Source organism: Motacilla alba, chromosome 1A (genome assembly GCF_015832195.1).
Source record: "Motacilla alba alba isolate MOTALB_02 chromosome 1A, Motacilla_alba_V1.0_pri, whole genome shotgun sequence".
NCBI classification, from domain to species: domain Eukaryota; kingdom Metazoa; phylum Chordata; class Aves; order Passeriformes; family Motacillidae; genus Motacilla; species Motacilla alba.
The window spans coordinates 67,867,856-67,880,584 of record NC_052031.1 but is presented as its reverse complement, the minus strand read 5'-3'; the positions used below and the strand labels follow the sequence as shown (position 1 = coordinate 67,880,584).

The window sequence follows — 12,729 nt, the reverse complement described above, 5'->3', positions numbered from 1 at the left end:
TTTCAATTTCAAGATGAACAGTCCTGGTTAATTGTGAGGTTCCAGTTTTGACGTAATACACATATGCTATCAAGTGATGGTAACTGTTCTGTTGTGGTAAAGAAAAAAACAAAGTCTTTCTGGAAGAACAGTAACCTTTATTCTGGTTTGATGTCCTCCCAGTCCCCCTCTCGTTTAATTTTTCACAACACCTGTTGCTCAGAAAAGCCCTGGCAGCTGTCACTGCAATTGCTTTGGAGACTCCCAAGGGCAGGCTTTCCTTTATTCACTGGAGTCTGGAAGTGTCACTTCATCATAGACGTCTCTCCAGGTGACACATTTCAGGATTTCTTGTATTGACAGTAACTGATAAACATCTCCAGTATAAACTGTTGGTACAGTTCAATATAGAACTTTTTCACTGTGTAGTGTTTGTTTTCTTTTCTTTTTTTCCCCTCAATATTTGAATATATTCTAGCTCCATGTGAGGAGGATGATGTGGAGGATGAGCTGGGCACAGAGCCTGCAGACACAGAAGGGCAGGCAGGTGAAGAGGGAGACACGGGTGCAGAGCTGGACGATGGTAGGGTACCACTGTGCAGCCTTTAAACCTGTTGTGTGAACAGAATGTATTGGCAATGAACATTTTGCATGAGGGTACTTAAACCTGGTCTTGTTTTTAGAGGTGTGGGAGTTTGTTTCAAATATCTGAGAGGGAGCCAGGAGTGAGGGACAAAAAGAAAGAGAAGAACCTCAATGTCCTGGATTATGTAATGAATTTCTCATGTCCTCTCACTACATGGCTTGTGTCTGTATTCAATACTAATCCTGATCAATAACAGAAATAGAATTAAATTTGTGAAAGGTCCATAATACTGTCAGAATGCTTCTTGTGCTATTGTAAAATTAACTGCATATGGCAGAAAACAGAGAAAATTTTCCAAAGAACTGATAAAGCAGGGCTTCAATTACTGATTTAACTCTTTGTACTAATAGTCCAATCATTTACTGCTTACATTTACTGCTTAAATGACTAATTATCACCAAAAAATGAGTGAACATTTACGTGTTCAGGTTATGAAAGTGATTAGCACCATGTGAATAGAAAGCATTATGCCCTGATGGACTCGTATCCAAGTTGTCTTGCTTTTTCCCATCCGTGATCAGACATAGCCTCTGATGCAGAAGCCGAGTTTCGCCTGCGTCAGAGTGGGGCAGAAGGGGCAGAACTGAAAGTCTCTGAGGATGAAGAAGAAGAAGAAGAAGAGGCAGAAGGTGCTTCTCACAGTGTGACTGAAGGTAATCACTTTCTCTTTAGTGCTTGAATGATGTTCATTGCATTTGAGATAGTCTATACAGTTATGGGATTTAGGAGAAGAGAGTCTCTTGGATTTGAACCATCTTACAGCTCTCAGTGGCAAGGTCTGTGCTTGCATTAACATTTTGAGGAGAATGATCTGAATCCATTAATTACAGCTTTGTAAAATGTGAGAACCCTTCTAACTGCTTTTTTGTGGTAAAAGTTGTTATTAAAAAGCTTGTACCATTTTGGACATTTAAAAATTTTTGTTGTGTTCCAGATGTCCAATCTAAAATTTGTGTAAAAAGCTGAGAAATTTGTCACTACTTTCTGTGTGTAACATTAAAAAAAAAAGCTAGAATAGTAATGGTTTAATTATTTTTGCAACATTTTTCTTTTCCTTAGATCCATGCAAGCCACCCATCCCTATCCAGCCCTCTAATGACAGTGTTCTTCCTCTGTCTCCAGCTGCTAGTCCCAAAGCAAAACAAGCAGAGGTAAGAAAGGGAGTCTTTGACAGTTTTTACTTAGCACCCGTAGTTCAATTAAACAGTTTGTTGGATAAACTAATAAGGACTGACAGCAGGGGGCTCTCCTTTCCTGTCTCTAATATTTATGTTGATCTTGAAATCTGACTTCATTTAGGCTTAAAATATAATGTATACTATCTCTTTTTCCTATCTTCAGAGTGTAGTGGCTTCATCACAGCCACACAAGTTCCCGTCACAAAGCCCCAGGCAGAATAACACAGAGTATTTTAATTTCAGTGAGCAGCTAGCAGCAGGTATATGTGATAAATGTAGGGAGCTGTGTGTTTCCTGTTTAGCCTGGTCTGGCTGTCTTTGGTTTGCCAAAAGCAGATTCTGTGCAGTTACAATTGAAAATAACAGTAGTAACCAAAGCAGTGCCTCTTTGTTCCAGAGCTCAACACACTTCAGCTTAAGGAAGTGAGGCATGTCAGTGTAGTACTGTCATGTTGTCAGCCCATGGAGACAGCTTGCAAGTGTGCTGCAGTGTGTAAGAGCTGGAAGCACTTGACCCTTAAAATGTTCCATTCAAATTTTCCCTTCCAAATGTTTTGGGTTTTTTTCTTTTTTTTTTAAGGAATTGCTAAAATATTGTTTTGGAGAGCTTTGGCATAAACCAGTTTACTTTTACAGTGGGCTGAGTCTGGTTTGCTGGCAGCAATTGCTGACAGCATTCACTTTCTATTAAAATAAAGTTGTTTTTTTTTTGATGGCCATCGAATGATTCTGTCAGACACTGTTATTGTTTAGCAGGCAGACTTTGGGATATTAAATTAGTATTTTGATACTTGGGTGGTTTCCTTATTTCTAGTTCTGTTAAAAACAAAACAAAACAAATTGTATTCTCCTGTGCTCAGTCATTATTAATATTCCCCCTTTTCATTTTTCTCTAGGATGTAGAAGATCCCCTGGCTGAAGTGTGCCGTGCAATAAAATCCCCTGAGCCACACTTTTTTCCTGAGCCTTTCATTCTTGAAGAAAGACCAAAGGATGAAATTCCCAAAGACAGGAAAGTTAAGAGCCCTTTGGTGCCACCATCTCCAGTGTTGTCCCAGCCTGTTGCATCACCAGAAGCCATTGCACCCCCATCACTAGCAGAGTCTCAGCCAGGAGCACCGGCACTGGCCTCATCCCCAGCATCTGCTCAAACGCCTATCTGTTCCCAGCCTTTGCCTTCTGCTGAAACATCCATTCCATCCCCAGTGGAGCCTCCAGTATGTTTCCAACCTGTCCCAGCCTTAACATCTACTCCTTTAGCCAAATTGGCCCTTAGGGGCCAGGATGGTGAGGTGGAAAAGCTGGGGAGCCCCACTACTGCAGAAGAAGCCCTGAAACGGAGCAGCCTCGTGGAAGAGTTCTGGATGAAGAGCGCTGAAATCCGACGGAGCTTGGGGCTCACCCCCGTGGACAGAAACAAGCGCTCAGAGAGCAGCTTCACTGTGTCTGCTCTGGAGACAACTCCTCAGAAGACTTTCAATAGCAGGAATATTTCAGGGGATGAAAGGATCCATCCTGTGAAACCCCAGCCTGCCCCAAGAAGGCAGGGACTATCCAAGTTAGAAAATGAGCAGATTTCTCTGCTCACTCCAAAGTCTCCATCAGAAAAGGAACTAAAGATTTCCAGTGAAGTACGGGGAGATGTATCCAGCAGCTCTGGGCTTGGCCTTCAGGAGAGTTCATCTAACATGAGAACTATGGCTAGCCAGAGCTTCAACACTTCCGACTCCACCATGCTAACTCCTCCATCGAGCCCGCCACCACCACCTCCTCAGAACGAGGAGCCGGCCACGCTGCGCAGGAAGAGGTACCAGGCACTCTGGCAGAATGAGGTGGAAGCCAGGTCACCTCCGACACCAGCATCAACACCTCCTGCTCCCCGACACCAGGAGCCAGCCCCTCCTGCCAAGGAGGCCCCCCCGGCCAAGAGGGACGACGTGCGGAAGTCGTTCGCAGAGAGCGTGGATGAAATTCCGTTTGCTGATGACGTGGAAGACACGTACGATGACAGGACAGAGGACTCGAGCCTTCACGAGAAGTTCTTTACACCTCCTACCAGTAGGCCAAGGCCAGAGAAACCACATCTTTTGCCCTTGGTCAAAGAAAATGGTGGTCCACCCTCCATGGAAGGAGGGGCTCACCATAAGAAGAGAGTGTTCCCTGACATTTCTGTGGAGGCCAAGGAGCTTGCTGAAGAAAGAATGAGAGCCAGAGAGAAGTCTGTCAAGAGCCCAGCACTACGTGATGCCATGGCTAAACAGTTGTGTAAGATGAAAGATATGGAGATGACTGCTGCTGCTGCTACTGGGGCCACAAGGGCACGAAAGGCATCTTCTATGCCCTTGAAGACCAAAGAGTTGTTTTATGAGTCTCCAAAACATTTGGCCTTGAAATTAGCAGAGGGATCTGCACGAAAACATAATTCTGCTACTGAGAAGTACTCCACTCCTCCTGCTGATATGGCTGGACCTGAAGGGTCTGTAAGCTCTTCAGAAGGCTCCAGTGGGAAGAGTAAGAAAAGAAGTTCCCTCTTCTCCCCTCGTAAGAACAAAAAGGAGAAGAAATCCAAAAACGATAGCAGACTTTCTGACAAATCTAGTGGTGGGACAGAGGAAGCAACAAAGCCTAGGTCGTTATGGAAGTCTGTTTTCTCTGGCTATAAGAAAGACAAGAAGAAAAAGGCTGATGAGAAATCTTGCCCAAGTACTCCCTCAAGTAATGCCACTGTGGATTCTGGCAAGCACAAACCCTCTCCACTGATCACAGCTGCAGGTATAACAGCTAAGTGCCTCTGCACTGTGCACTTTTCCGAGGTGCCCTTGAAAGTAGTTTTGGTTTGCTTTGTTGTTCAGCTACTGTGCTGAATGCTGCTGCTCCCCAGTGTCAGATGGGCAGAGTGGGGTAAGTGCTAGGGACTGGATTTGTGTTTCTGGATATTGACAGAATCCTCTGGGAAAAAATGGAACTCTAACTAAAAGCTTAAGTCTCAATATGTACAAGGTACATCTGTTTTGTCTTAGATTTGAGAAATAAGCATCATTTGTTGGAATTTGTGACGTTTCATCCCTACTTTAAATCTGATCTTCATTTTTTTCTTTTGGCTGATCTCTCTTCTTTCTTTCCACATGGCTCCACAGAAGCTGAAGACTGCAGAGATGCTGTTCTTCCTGTTCCCAGTAATCTGGTGGCTGTCTGCTGATCTCTGAAGGAGGGATTTGACAGCCTCCTGTAAATCCTTCACATGCCCACCAGTTGCAGGCAGAGATGTTTAATGTCACTTGGGATAAAGTAAAGTTACCCCTAAATGTGATTAAAAGCAAACATGTTGTATTTCTCTGGCGTTGTACAAACAGCCGAAATAGAGCCAGCTGCTGTCATTCCAAGTGCTGTATCTTTTCTAAGAGCATTGATACAGCACAAAAAGAGAACTATAATCATTATTTCTAACAGCATTTGGACAAAGTGATGCTCTCTTAGAACAGCTCAAACTCATGCTGGTCATTGTGGAGCAGGGCTTCTTTGATCCCTCCCAGGCAAAACGACTGACACTGACATGAAAGGACTGAGTATTTTTGGTGCTCAATCAAACAACCTACTCAACCAAACAACCTACTGAGCTCTGAAGAGTTTACAGAAATGATTGTTACTACTTCTCTAACTTGCCCCTTTTATTCCCAACTTGACAGATTTACAGCTCCGTCAACACCTGAGTTTCTCAGAGGACTCCGACCTCTCCAGTGACGATATTCTGGAGCGCTCCTCCCAGAAATCCAAACGAGAGGTATGTAGGTGGGAAATGCATTTTAGATGGATCTAGCACCCGTCAGATCACAGACTCAGAGAATCACATCAGAAACTTAGGTGATTAATGTTGTTGTTTTTACTCTTTCTCCCATGGAGCAGGTTTTCCTGTAAGTCGGCTGGCTGTCCTATCTAAAATAAGATGGTTTCACTTGTTTTCATGATTACAAGCTACTCTGCACTGTTATTGTAAGAAGGACCCATTGTCTCACTGTCCCATTAATTTACTGGGCACTAAAAGGCAATGGACTGGCCTCTAGTCTCCTGGGTATTCCTTTTTTTCCTTTTAAAAAATGGGATTTTGTTTCCCCTTTTCTAGTCAATGGGAACTCCACCAGACTGCCACAATTTCTTAAATATGATGGGTAGTGGCTTAGGCCCTTTCTCTGCCAGTTCACTCAGAACTTATGCACCTGTAGGTGCCTTAGATGTTCTCAAATGTGACTTTCTCCTGCATGGGCAGTTCTTCATTCTCCCAACCCCTTTTGTGACTGGGATGCTGTGGCTGGTGCCACTTGCTGGTGAAAATCAAGGCAAAGTTAGAGCACCTCAGCCTCTTCCATATCCTGGATAACCAGGTTTCCTTCTGGAGAGGGCCCATGTTTTCCCTAGTCTTCCTTTATCACTGACATACCTACAGAACCTTTCTTTGTTGCCATTGATGTCCCTGAGCAGATTTAATTCTGTCAGGGCCTTAGCTCTCCTAACCTGATCCCTGGCTGTGTGGAGAATTTCTCTGTATTCCTCCCAGGCTACCTGCCCTTGTTTGTAGCCTCTGTAGACTTCCTGTTTCTGTTTGTTTTCTTTTTCTTTGTCCAGGAGCCCCTTGTTCATCCACATAGACCTCCCAGCATTTTTGCCTCTTTGTTAGGACGCATTGCTTCTGAGATTGGAGGAGGCAATCCCTGAATGTTAATCAGCTTTCCTGGGCCCCTCCTCTCTCCAGGGCTTTATCCCATGGCACTCAACTAAGCAGATCCATGAAGAAGCCCAAGTTTGCTCTCCTGAAGTCCAGGGTAGGGAGCTTGCTGTGCACCCTCCCTACTGGCCTAAGGATCTAGTATAAGAATTTAGTTTAATTGCACATATTAATATGTGGAAAGTGTGTAGTGAAAGCAAAGTTTCAAAGCTAGTTGTTTTTAAATTATTTGATTCATTTTTAGAATGTCACTATTAATGCAAAAACAAGGGAATAATTTAAGGCACTGTTTGATCATAGTAATGAAGAATCCTGCTTTAATTTCTGAGAGCCTCAAAGCTCTGCTAGACAGAATTGGCAAGGTTTGGAAAAGTATGTAGAGATTTAATTGACCCCAGAGAACACTAAGGCTCTTCTGGTACACCAAGATGAAAACTGTGTTCCCACTGTTCTTCCCTGGTGGTGCCTGGTACACATGTTAAAAAAGCTCAAGAAGAAAAGAGCCTCTGGTAGGGAAATGTCACAGGCACGGTGGCCTGTGCCTCTTGTCTCAAATCTGTCATCCCATGTGCATAAATCATTCTCAGATGCCAAGCTGATCCTTGGCTGAGATGGCAAAGGTGTGGAAGTACTACAAATTGAAGTGTCATATGAAATGCTTTCTAAGTATATATGGTAGAATGAACTAGAATAGCTAATGAATGAATTTAAGGCTGGTGGAAGAAATTGATGAACTAAATAGGAATTTTCTGTATTTACTTATCTCTCTTTTAATCTTTTTCCCTAGTTGGTCTAGATCTCATCTGAGAGGAAGATTATTTTGTTTTTATTTTATTCCCTTTTTTCTCTCCCCCTTCCATTCCCCCTTGCATGCCCTCAAGGCGTTTCATGAGAAATTCTGCATTTTCCAAGAGATGCAGAAGAATGAGGTACCTGGGGCCAGCAGAGGACAGATACCCAATACCTGGGGTTCAGATAAGAGTTACAGAGTTTTTGGTCTGCCTTGATGGTCATATATTTTCTGTGCTGGGCCACTTAGATTTAAAATGGCTTTGCAGAAAGACAGATCACATTCTTAGCACAGGAGGGGATGATAGGTGACAGTGGCAGATGCCTGGAATCCTCATACTGAAAATACCTCATGAGCTCTGCCAAGGGTGTGGTGGTAGTATCTTGTTTTCACTCATTTGCTGTTGCTGAAGTTACATTAAGGATTTATTTACTCAGCATCTTGTTCTCTTAAGAACAGTTTTGAGAATGTATTTATTTAGAGGATATGGATCTGAAAACTTGACCTACCTCATTTTGTTGCATCCTGTCCAAGGATGTAGAATATACACACAAACACTGGAATGCCTTGCTGTCAAAAGAAATGTAACCAAACTTCGCGTCTGACCAAGCTGGGTTTGTACTGCTTTGGGGTGGGAGTTGTATTTTTTAAGTTATAACCTGCCTGCTACTTTCTATGGGTAAGAGCTGACTTACTGTTTGCTACTTAACTTTTATGTGAACCCCTTCTCCAAACTGAAATCCTGTTTGTGCTGCTTTTTTGGTAATGTAGTGAGCTTGCTTCCCAGCCAGCCTGCTCTGTTTAGCCTGCCCTTTGTGATCAGCAGTGAATTAATTTGGTGTTGTTTAATGTGGTGTCTCTCAAGAGAAGCATCTTGTAAAGAATTCCCGAGCGCCCCGTGGGTGTTGTGTTTGTAGGTGTATTGTCACCATGTGTGTGTTTGTCATTGTTCCTGTACAGCTGTGGTGTTGTGCTCAGGTGTTCACCACCACAGGTAGCTTGCTTTGTCCTGGAGCCTGCAAACATGCTGGTGTTGTTCTCTGGCTTCTCGTTTGTGACTGGTTTTAGTTAATTGAGTGTAAGAGTGCAAAATGCTGTCTGTTTGCCCAGAGTGGCACAATGCCTTCTGGACTTCATGACATGAAGGGAAATTTACCTTTCTTCTTAGCAAATAAAGCTAAGTGCTTTACTTGCCTTATATTTGAGTATAGGCCAGCATAGAATGTCCTTGGCTAGAGGAAGTAGTGATTTCTCCCTCCTTTTCCTGCTCCTTTCCCCCTTCAATTTTAGCTCCTCAAGATCTTTGGAGGGCTCTTCTTTTAGACAAGGAGGTTCCATTACTGCAGGACACATAACCCACTCTGAGCCCATCTGGTGTTTCTTAGTTCATGAAGCAGTAAATAAGATTTATGATGTTGGTTAAATGTCAATTATAATTTCTATGAAATAGAGATAATTTTAAAGTATGGAATAAACACAACTCCTAGGAGAGACTGTAAATTAGAATGTAAATGGAGAGTTGTGTGACAGAGTAATACATGGTTGGCCAAGCTAGCTCAAACCAAATGTGTTCCAGAAATAAGCCATTATTCCAAATCTTAAGCTAGAATTTCATACTCATACAGGTAGACAAAGGCCAAATAATTCCTCTAGAAAAAGGTATTTCCAAGTTGACTATATCTTCAAGGAGGCTGCCAAAACTAATTGCCTTCAGCAAAGTGCTAGAAACTTGATTTTGTGGCCAGAAGTTCCATTGTGCTCCATCAGTCTGGGTCACGTTCAGCATTTGCACAATTCTGTTTCATGTAAAAACCACTTTGTTTTATTACTGTGCATCTGTTTTCAATGTTGAACTGATTTTGCTTCATTTTGTGCATTTTTTTTTATTTTTCTCCCTTTACCATTCCCCCTTTAAAGTCGATCTATGTACCACACGCCTTGGCATTCAAGAGATCATACTCGTCAAAGGTAGTGTCTCCCTTCCCACTAGTTGGCCATTGTTGCATTGCATGTCCCCCTGTACATTAACCCATTGAATCCATAGCTCCAACCACATGTGCACTAACATCAACACTGACTGTGCATGCCTGAGATGTTAGCAGACATGGGCAGCAAATTCTTTGTAGAGGATGTCTCCCAAAAATGCATTAAGCTCCGAAATGTCCGTTTGGAATGCATGCATTTATCAGTGCACCACTGTGCAGTGATGTGGATTGTCTATGAGCTTCAGAACAAATTGGTTTTCAAGACACTTAAATATGTTTGGATGTTCTTCTTTTTTAATGCTTCGAGTGTGAGTTCAAATGAATCATCACACTTCAATCAGCAGCTTTCAGAATTGCTGAGTTGGCTCAAATCTTAGTGAAATTCTGTATCAAGCTTAAATCAAGGCAGAAGTTGCTGCTTTTTGAAATCCCTAATGTCTTGTCTTTGCAGTCACAACAGTGTTACATGGTATAGAAAGGTCATGTGCTCTGTCTCCTTACCTTCTAATTTGAGTACCATCGTGGATTTGTGTTTTCAAAAAAAAAAGAGTAAAGTGTGAGCTTTTTGCACAGTGGTGCTTGCCAGTGACCTACCTGAGGGATTTTTAATTAAGCTGTGATCCTACCTTAAACTCTGTTTACTGAGAACCATCAACAGAGGTAGACTGAGCAATGTGGCAGCACAATAACTAGATCAAGCAAATTTCAGGGTGGTCTGACATAACATTTTGTTCTTGGAATTGACTGTCCATGGAGGAGATCTCTTTCCAGAAGTGGAAGACACATGTTTACAGCAGCCCCTTAAAGCTTACATACACGTACATGAGAAAAGAGGCTTTTTCTTCACTGTAGTTTACTTAGTGCAGTTGTCAAGTTTTTTTGACACTCTTAAATCTCTTTGAGAGAAAGCCTTTCTAGGCTACGATATATCCAGCTAGTGTATCTGGTAAGATCCTAAACCAAATTTCAGTAATGTTAGAAAGACATATTCTTGAACTAGTTTCACTGACAGAAAAGAAGAGGGAATGTCCTTTTATTTCTATAAACATAGCTTTTCCCCTTTTGGATGGCTTCTGGTGGTGCAGTATTCTACATTAGTGTGTAGTAATTTCTTAGCTTACACTGCTGTAACTGTTCATGTAGACAAGCCTTTACCCTCTTTTAAAATGAAATCAAGGGGACTCCTATCAAGATGAACCCTCTACATGGTGCTCATTGATTTATCTAAATCCATTTGGTTAAATTTATTGAGAAATGAGAATTACTGAGAATAAAAACTGGTTTGATCTTTGGGAGAGGTTTCATACAGCAGTGGAAGGCGGGGATGGGATGTCATATAAAATCACAGCTTTGCAGCTGGCTTAAATGCTTCTTCACTCTTGATTTGATCCTGAAATTGTTGCTCACTGCACTGTGAACACCTTTGCCTACAGAAGCTTGACTTTTGACACAGCCATGGCAAAGACAGAACACCTCCCTTCTGAGATTTTTGGAGGAGAAAATGGTCATCCCTGCCCTCATATCCCTGAGCATGTAAATAAGATCTGCTGCTGTTTTTCCTTCCTTCAGAGAGCCTACACAGAAGAGGAGCTGAACGCCAAGCTGACGCGGCGAGTACAGAAAGCTGCCCGCAGACAAGCCAAGCAAGAGGAGCTAAAGAGGTTGCACAGAGCTCAGGTAGTGTCTCACAAGCCTCTTGTCATGGCACACAGACAGCTCTGTGTGACAAAGCACCCTGATCCTGACATTCCTCTGAGGGTATCAGAACAGAATTCTCTCTTTCTGCATGAGTGCTCCTGCTCCCTCTTTCTAATTTCATGTCACGCCACAGAGAAGTGAATGATGGCTGAAACCTATCACGAGAGTTTTGCAGAGAGAAAAATCATGCCCATAGCACCTTTCTAGCAACCACCGTGCCCTGAATGGAACAGTGATACTCACATCATGCCTGATGGAGAGGCACCTATCATTGCTTTGCTAGGTTATGCTGGTGGGTGATGTGTTATCAAATTAAACTTTAATTACCAGAGAGTGTGCTGGAAAACTGTTCACATCATCTACAGCTGATGGGATTTGTCAAAAACTCAAGGCAGGGGGCTCAGCTGTCTGAGTAGCATCACCTTTCAGTTCAATGTTCAGGAAGGTGATAGGAGTTTTAGCAAATAAATGAATATCAAGGTGTGTGCAAATTTAAGAGTTAAGCTACAGCAGGGTGGGGAGGATGCTGTCACCGGAATCTGTGATCCTTGCTGTTGAAGCAGTTTTGAATTTAGGGAGCCCCCAGCATGAGGAATGAGTGGTATCTGACTCTATTGATTCAGAAGGCTGGACAATTGCTTTAATAAAACTATACTATATTACATTAATACTATAACTATACTAAAGAATATTAAAAAGATACTAAAGAATACTAAAGAAAAACCCGTGACTGTCTCTTGACAGCCAGGACACAGCTTTGACCCAATAGGCCAAGGAATCGAAATAATCCTTAGTAGAATCTAATTGATAAATCACTTCAGGTAAATAATCTTCGTAACACATTCTACATGTGCAAAAATAACAGCAACAGCAAGTACAAATAAGAATTGTTTTCTCTTTCTCTGAGGTTCCTCGCTGCGATTCCCAGGAAGTATCCTTGGGAAGTTGTGCCTGCCTGCTCTCTATGAAGAGAGCTGCAGTTACAAAGCAGGCTGTTGTTGGATACAAATACTTGATTTTGAAAAGGCAAATCTGACTGAAGTCTCTTAGTGCTGGATGTGTGCTGCAGACAGAGCAGGAGAATTGTTTTGGTGAGGTTCTGCTCCGTTCTTCTCTGAACAGATTATCCAGCGGCAGTTGGAACAAGTGGAAGAGAAGCAGAGGCAACTCGAGGAGAGAGGAGTTGCTGTGGAGAAGGCTCTTCGAGGAGAAGCAGGTATCCATCACAACTTGGTTTGGTTTTTCATGTTTTCTTACCAAGTGCTTGTGCAGTAACCTGTAGCTGTTTGGATTTTAGAGGCAATTGGACCTTATAGCCTAGAGACTGATCCCAGTGTGAACCCCTTCTCCCTTTTCTGCTATCTTTTTGAGGCCTTGTTTTTCCTGTGTTTCTTCTAATTCTGGGACTTCCCTATTGGCAGAGACTTAGATAATTTACCTTTGCCTGAGGTGTAAGAGGTAATTATCCAGCTACTACTAATGGCTGTTTCTGCATACTACTGGATCCTACAGCTGGAAAATCGCAGGGGTTTCGCAGCTGCCATTCACACAGAGTTGTCACAGAGAGACAACCCTGTTTATATGTTAAGGAAATAACTGTGGAATGGTGTGTGCTTTCTCTGTTGTGTTGGGTTATCAAGGTAGTGTCCTTACAAGGGACCATCACAGAACATCTTCCTCACTGCACAGCCCAGCACACTGGCTACTTCTGACAAAGTTGTGCAGAGCAGAAA

At 42.6% G+C, this 12,729-nt stretch overlaps 1 protein-coding gene across 30 annotated transcripts in view; it reads left to right on the top strand.

The window, feature by feature from the left end:
* Positions 1-12,729, top strand: part of MICAL3 (microtubule associated monooxygenase, calponin and LIM domain containing 3) — a 175,955-nt gene that overhangs the window by 141,693 nt on the left and 21,533 nt on the right. For 22 of the 30 annotated variants that reach the window (XM_038154664.1, XM_038154665.1, XM_038154658.1 and 19 more), the window contains 9 exons: positions 458-562; positions 1,147-1,278; positions 1,685-1,776; positions 2,700-4,575; positions 5,490-5,584; positions 7,405-7,452; positions 9,231-9,281; positions 10,868-10,975; positions 12,119-12,212. In XM_038154664.1, the coding sequence (XP_038010592.1) occupies positions 458-562; positions 1,147-1,278; positions 1,685-1,776; positions 2,700-4,575; positions 5,490-5,584; positions 7,405-7,452; positions 9,231-9,281; positions 10,868-10,975; positions 12,119-12,212 (2,601 nt within the window). The remainder of the gene's footprint in view (positions 1-457; positions 563-1,146; positions 1,279-1,684; positions 1,777-2,699; positions 4,576-5,489; positions 5,585-7,404; positions 7,453-9,230; positions 9,282-10,867; positions 10,976-12,118; positions 12,213-12,729) is intronic. The other 8 variants (XM_038154666.1, XM_038154662.1, XM_038154674.1 and 5 more) reach the window with 3 other exon arrangements.